Source organism: Morone saxatilis, unplaced genomic scaffold (genome assembly GCF_004916995.1).
Source record: "Morone saxatilis isolate NCDOM2014 unplaced genomic scaffold, NCSU_SB_2.0 Contig10, whole genome shotgun sequence".
In the NCBI taxonomy this organism is placed as follows: domain Eukaryota; kingdom Metazoa; phylum Chordata; class Actinopteri; family Moronidae; genus Morone; species Morone saxatilis.
Genome location: NW_023339652.1, coordinates 14913884 through 14920774, shown reverse-complemented (window position 1 = coordinate 14920774; position 6891 = coordinate 14913884). Strand labels below are relative to the sequence as shown.

At 40.7% G+C, this 6891-nt stretch overlaps 2 protein-coding genes and 1 long non-coding RNA gene across 4 annotated transcripts in view; 1 reads left to right on the top strand and 2 right to left on the bottom strand.

Moving 5' to 3' along the window:
• The window catches only part of fbxo18 (F-box DNA helicase 1), an 11715-nt gene extending 11317 nt beyond the window's left edge, over nt 1–398 (bottom strand). The window contains exon 1 of the mRNA XM_035675677.1: nt 65–398. Within this exon, the coding sequence (XP_035531570.1) occupies nt 65–83 (19 nt within the window). The 5' untranslated portion in view covers nt 84–398. The remainder of the gene's footprint in view (nt 1–64) is intronic.
• A 1416-nt stretch (nt 399–1814) lies between these two features.
• nudt5 (nudix (nucleoside diphosphate linked moiety X)-type motif 5) lies at nt 1815–5877 on the bottom strand. Of its 2 annotated transcripts, none has more exons than XM_035679418.1 (10): nt 5803–5877; nt 5391–5470; nt 4721–4788; nt 4583–4635; nt 4356–4463; nt 4067–4162; nt 3861–3962; nt 3156–3164; nt 3016–3069; nt 1815–2918 (listed from the first exon to the last, which is right to left on the bottom strand). In XM_035679418.1, exons 2-10 carry the CDS (start codon nt 5451–5453, stop codon nt 2809–2811), a joined length of 663 nt encoding a protein of 220 aa, XP_035535311.1. In that variant the 5' UTR covers nt 5454–5470; nt 5803–5877; the 3' UTR covers nt 1815–2808. The 2 variants fall into 2 exon arrangements, with proteins under 2 accessions (XP_035535311.1, XP_035535319.1); XM_035679426.1 differs by lacking the exon at nt 5803–5877 and adding an exon at nt 5637–5655.
• Nucleotides 5878–6338: 461 nt separating this feature from the next.
• LOC118340442 overlaps nt 6339–6891 on the top strand; it is a 939-nt gene continuing 386 nt past the window's right edge. The window contains exons 1-2 of the long non-coding RNA XR_004797375.1: nt 6339–6571; nt 6797–6868. This is a non-coding gene — a long non-coding RNA (uncharacterized LOC118340442). The remainder of the gene's footprint in view (nt 6572–6796; nt 6869–6891) is intronic.

The window sequence follows — 6891 nt, the reverse complement described above, 5'->3', positions numbered from 1 at the left end:
CACACACACACACACAGTGTATCTTTAACTAACGGTCACTGGTCCCTGTTGGCGGTTAGTTTACCGTTGGCAGCCACTTCCATCGTCGCGTCCAGTACATACGTCTATTAGTGACAAAGCTACGCAACGTCACGTCAAGAATTCAGACGTTGTTTCGCTGAAGCAAAGTTACTGCGCAGAAGAGCCGTCGTCGAGGCTAACGTTGATACAACAATACGGACTCGAGCCGTGTCGTATCGTAGTTAAACTAGCCAGCTTATACTTGCGCACATTACTTTTCTCTTTAGTTTGCAAACCCCAACGTGCCAGAAAAAAATAAAAATCCAATGTGCCGTCCCCGTTAATGACAACACACCGACTCCAAGCTGCTAACACGCTAGCTGTGATTCAAGTTTCTAAAGTTTGTGTTGGTGAAGAAGCCACCTGATTGGTCGGCTCTTCTTCTTCTTTCTTATCTAATTGGTTGTTGGCAAACCAGCGTCACTATCGCCACCAACTGGACTGGAGAGGAGCTGCAGTATCAAATGCTCTTATTAGACAGTTGAATTAATTATGTTTTCTAAATGTAATAACAGTCATGACCAAATTACAAAACCTGTAATTCCATTGAAAATAAATAATAATTTCCTTTATAATAAATAAAGGAAATATGTCCTGCATAAGAACACACACTAAATGTATGTTGATCTTTCACTTTGATATGATTTTTTAAAATCATAACCACATTTTTATTGTAAACCACTATACATACATACATAGATTTTATTAAAACTATGTATTAGAATCCATACAACCAAGCCAGAAACACAATGGTGAAGGAGATCAGAGTAGCAAACAGAAGCTACAAGGAGAGAATTCAGGAAATGGGTAGGACTCATCGCTGCAGATCCAGCACACCCGGGACACAACCTGGTCCAACATCTACAGAGCACTGTACACCAGAACAGTTTCTTTATGCACGCCATCACTCTGATGAACAGTTACACTAGTCGTATAGTATTATTAATCCTGTAAGACTAAGCAATCAATTATAGATGATATGTTTACTACATATTTTCACTTGGCTTGGAAACCAGAGGGTAACTGTGCACTGGCAGCTGGAGAACTGCTGAGGTACCCTTGAGCAAGACACTGAACCCCTAACTGCTCCTGGGAGTGCCCATCACATCATATTTGCATGTTTACAAGCCCTCTGTGTGTGTGTGTGTGTGTGTGTGTGTGCGGTTGTATTTCAGGATGTGTGAATTTCCCCATTGGGGCTTAATAAAGTCCTCTTCTTCACATTGTCAATATAAAACCCTGCACACTGTATATACTGTATCTAAACATGCATACACTGTACAGAACAACCCACTTCTTGTATTTACATTTAATACTTCCTTTGCACTATTTAAATGTGTTATATTGTTGTTTATGTTCAGCTATATTTGCTCAGTTTTGCAGCTCCTGTTAATAGCTGTATGTTTATTTCTATTGGAACTGTGTCAAAGTAGATTTAGAGGACTGTTCTTGTTTATGTACTAATGTTCAATCAATGTTGTGTTTACAACTAGCTTTACTGCCCCCAAGTGGCCAAACATAGTTATCGCAGATTTAAATCCTACATATTGCTGTAATGCTGTTTAAAAGGAAAGCGTAAATATTAAAAAATGTCTAAAAATGTGTTGTTTTGTTCTAAATGCATGCAATTCTTATTTGTTACTTCTACATAATTATATATATACACATATATCTTTTCACCATTAGATCACATACTTCTAACATAGCAAGTCAATAAACTTACACTGGGTTGGAGACAGAAACACAGATTCAGGTAAGAGTAAAGGTAGTACCACATTTATTAATTGGTCAGTAATTTCTAGCTGCTAGGGTAAGGACATATCCAGTTAATTGCACCATAATGAGGTTAGAGGCACAGCAGGAATCGTTCACTATTAATCGCTTACTTTCTTTATCAGTGCAGTACCTCTGTTGTACATTACAGTGGAGTTATATGAGAGAAATCCCCCTCATATTGTTTACACTGTGTTTAATATACCAACCAAACATGGTCTGTAGCTATTATCACAATGCATGAGTTAGTTGGTGACTAATGGGTCTTCTAAAGTTAGTTATCGGATGTCTTTAGATAAAAACCCATGATAGAAGGATGTGAGCTTGTATGGTGGCGCTGTCCATTGCTCTCTGCACAATGTTAAATGTTAGTGCAAAATGACAGTCACCAAAGTGTTTTGAGGTGGATTTTCTTTTTTCTCCCATTAAGTCCGCAAAACAGTATGTTAGCACGTGTGAAGGAATGTCTTACAATCACTACATAAAAATGACAACAAATTCAAACTACTTGTAATCTCATAAAAACCTGGAAATGACTATTTGTCACGTAAGGCGTACAAGACTAAAGCCTGAAACATATTCTGTGTTAAGTGTGCAAACAATTGACAGTTGGCCACCAGATGTACGCTCCAGGCCTCGCCGTGCGGAGAACAAAAAGTGGTCCGGGACATGTAGTGTGAACAGGGCTCCTTCATAGGTTCACTTTCTAAATCTAAGGCGTTTTCATTTCATCATTTAATTTCAAGATTGAATTGCTATAATCGCTCTACGGATGGTCTGTGCACTTCTCAGAAACAAATTTTAAAAAGTTACATGGGGTCTAAAACCCCGACGCACCACCTCTCATACAATTTCTTCATATAATTTGGAATTCTTCAATTTCCTTTCCAGCACATTTCCAAATGTTCCCGTCCTGTGTAGGAGCCCTATGTAACAGCAAAGACTATTTCTTCCTCTCATCCTGAACATGTCGCTTCACTGCTTCAGGACGGGGAGCTCCCTCGGCTTAAAGAAGGCCTGCACCATCCCCATGGCAAAGATGTACACTTTGGCGTCCACCACGATTTTTTCTTTCTTCAGCAGATCTGCGGGATAAAACACGCCAAGAGTTAGTCTGTGGCGGTCTGAATGCTCGTACTGCTCACACAGGAACGCCGCTCTGAGAGAAAGCTCAGGTCTCACCGTCTATTTTAGTCTGGAATTCATCGAGAGGCAAAAGAATGACTTCGACGAATTCTGGAGGGAGAGGATGAAGGTTTGTGTGAGGATTTGTTTCACCAGAGAAAATGATTATTTCTGATCTAATAAGCAACATAACTCACCTCCATCACCTGCAGATGAAGAACAAGAGAGAACAAGATTATTCAAGACGGTTTTTATGTTACAGACAAACATACAGTACAAGCCTTACGGTAATGTTTAGAAGATCGCTTGTTTCAACTTGCTGAATGCCACCTGTTCATAAAGAGTTGCCGGTTTGTAACTCTTAGAAAGTCTTTTAGGCAGCTCTTAGCTTGAGGCGAAGTGTTTGTGGGTACGTTTCACTCACAAACATGTTACCCTTCAGGTCCTGCTGTGAGAGATCAGCACATGAAAGCGGTACAAATGCAGCAGTGCCAGTAGCTGTATTAGGGGACTCCAAATAATGTATGGCAACAGCTGTCAACACTGTGTCTTTGCAGAGCTTCACTGTGACAGAAATAATGAAGAAGGGGTCTGATATGAAGTCAGACGCCAGAAAAACAAGTCTTGCTGAAGCAAAGCCAAGCACGAGGAGAGGCGGTCAGTCCCTGGATAATAATAATATTAATTATTAAGCTGGTTAACACACAGTTACAAATGACTTCTGTGTATCTGTTTACATGCTGATAAGGCTGTTTGTACAGTAAGAGAGGAACTGCTGAATGTTGTGACACTGAGCTGATGAAACTCTGAGAACACTACTCTGATTGATTGAAAGAACAGATGAGCCAGAGACTGAAGAACTGACCGAGTGAGCAAATAAATGGATTACTAATTCTGCTCACCGAGCTGTTGCGTTGGGTTGATATTCTCCATGTCATCTCCGTTGATGTTGACCAGGATGATCTGGGTGGTGCAGTTAGACAGACCCGGGTCCAGACAGGTCACTGCGATCAAAACAATAAAGTTACTACTTACATTCTGTGTACATGACATAAAAACGAGAGCGGGACTTCTGCGGCTAATGGGGTCAAATGTACAGTACGTCTACCTGGAGTGACTCCGACTACTTCCCCTTTGTAGCCCGTTTCTTCTTTCAGCTCCCTCAGCGCAGCAACCTCCGCACTTTCCCCCTCGTCAATCAACCCTAAGCAGAGCAGAAACAATATTCTGAGCGTCAGCAAACACACACACACGGCACCATTCGTTAACAAAAGGCCCAACAGCGCCATTGTGTGGGAAGAAGAATGAAAAGATGTCGAATGTTTTTGAGACGTGAGAAGTCTGTTTTGGTGAAATTCAGCAGGACAAAAACAATGTATGCAGAGTGTGTTTCTGACCTGCAGGAAACTCCAGAGTGCAGCATCCCATGGGAGGACGAAACTGCTTCACCATCACTACGCAGTCTTTGTGGAGCGTCCGTTTCAGCAGGGCGATAATTCCGACACCTGCAGGAAATGTGAGTTACAGCTTGTGCGCCTCGAAATCTGACCCTGAAAACTGTCAGTGCAAGCTCACCTGACCTCCAGCTAACAGGAAAAACAGGAAGAAACCTAGAGGCGCTCACCATCCGCTTCTGTGTTGGCTCGTCTCGTTGTCCTCTTCGTGGTCTCCCAGGTCCTGGTGGATGAAAACAGGGAGTGAAACGGTTGCGCAGGAAACCTGTGCGATCGTGAAGTCATGTCAGTCGCAGACTGAACAGTACCTGGTGTTTCCCGCGGGGTCCACGTACGTCGTCTTCTCCAGCTTCACCCATTTTCCTGCTGCAATGAGCTGCAACACAGAGAGTGACCGCGCCAAGCTAAGATGGTGTGAATGGGACCAAATGCACTCTGTAATCACAATTCTTTACGGCTAAACAGCTCAGGAAATCCATTTTTCTTTTTACATTTATGGTCATTTTTGTTCTCATGCAAATGAGCAAATATTTGTTGATGTATTCTGTAAAAGCTTTTATTATAAAGATGATGTATAAAGATGTATACTTAGTATCTGTAGTGATTATTAAGTAAGTGAAATTCAGCAGTACCTGATTTTGCATTATTGTGCATAAACAATGCACCAGTTTTATCATAAGTAACTATAAACTAATGCTAAAATGAACTTATTTATATAAGCTGAGTCATCAGGTAGAGCTGTAATGCATCCAATACAAAGGCCCTACAGTAAAACGCACATTTTAAAGCTTACACGATAAAAAGATGTATTGATGTTCTGTTGTGTTAAATTGGACAACATTTTGCAGGTGTCGCTACTAAAACTGCCAGAGTACATTACTGCTTCAAGTCAGAGGTCATGTGGAGCATTTTATGGCAGCTGTCACAGAGTTTGTGCCAGAGAAATCCCTCCTAAAAGCACCACAAAAAGAGACGTACCTCCTCTTTCACTATGTGTGGAGCAGTACAGTTATTCACTTTGGGTTCCTCGGAGTTGCTCATTTTCAGTATCTGGACGACTAGAAATGGAGGAAAAGTAAAAAGTAAAAGAAAGTTTTAAATGAAAAATTAACACAGTTCACAACTAGGAATTAAAAGAAAACAAAGAGAAACTCCATTTCAACGCTGACGGTACGGCTCGGATCATGAGTTGCTCAATTAGCTGCTACAGGAGGAAACGCTAACCAACATCCACTCCCCCGTTACACTGCCCACATTCAGCCTTTCTCTTCGGGTTTGTTGGACGGCAGCCGGCTGCTTTACACCCAACAATGCTCCAAGAGTTAGGAGCTGGGGTATTTTAAACTTTAAACTTTAAACAATCATTTCAAATGGAAAGAATTAAACTCACGTGAAACCCCAGCGGTGTGTAAGTAATGGTAGAGATGGTAGAGAAGTGGAGAGGAGTCACTCTGTCACTACTTCCGGGTACCGCAAAAGTTTCCGGACTCTAGTTTTATTCTTCAGTAAGTTGAATATTGTGCTTTATAATGTGTGTTTTCGGAGTAAATTCTACCAAATGTTTAGAATATAAATTCAATTACATGAAATCATAAGCAACTTTTTCTTTATAATGCGACATTTTGTAACAATGTACATGTTTTACATTATCAATGTAAAATAAATAGTTGACCAGTATCCAACAATACGACAGGAGCCACGCTGTATTATTGATTATGCTTATTAATTAGGTTAGATTAATTATGTCACATTTGTTTGTAATTTGTGAGAATGTAGATTTTAAGGTACTGAGTGGTTGCTCTCTCAATAAACGATCTATGTTAAATCCGACCACGCCCACACGTGCACCTCATAAAGACCTCCCCTCCTGAAAACATTAATTTATTTCATTATTCTAGAAATAAAGCATTGACTGCTCACCAGTGGGGTTAAAATAAATTAAAACGAATTAATAACAGTACAAAGACAACAACATTTCCTCTAAATATCAAGGCGTTGAATGAGAAAGCCCCGAACTTTTCCAAAATATCCGGCGGTCGGACGATATTTACTGATGGACACTTTCCCGCTACAGGATATTGCAGCATGAAGAAGGAGCAAGTTGTCAACTGTCAGTTTTCGGTTTGGTATCCGATATTCAAGAAACATACGATTAAAAGGTAGACAGCTGCTGTTTGTACACGAAGTACAGGAACTACTCTCTTTGTTGTTGCTGTAAAACAGTTCATGTAGCCTCCAGCTAACGTTAGCTAGCAGACACAAAGCTGCCGTCTCTGAATAATAGTTTAAATATCCGTTTTCAGAGCTTCAGCCTCTGTTTGTTTGTTGCCTGGGGTGTATTCTCATATTTGCATGTATTTATATGTTGTTGTGCTTTATTCCAGTCTGATTCTCCCACTGCCTCAGAATGTAATAGAATATTTACTGGACGATGGGACACTGGTAGTCTCTGGGAGGTGAGAGGACACACACACACACA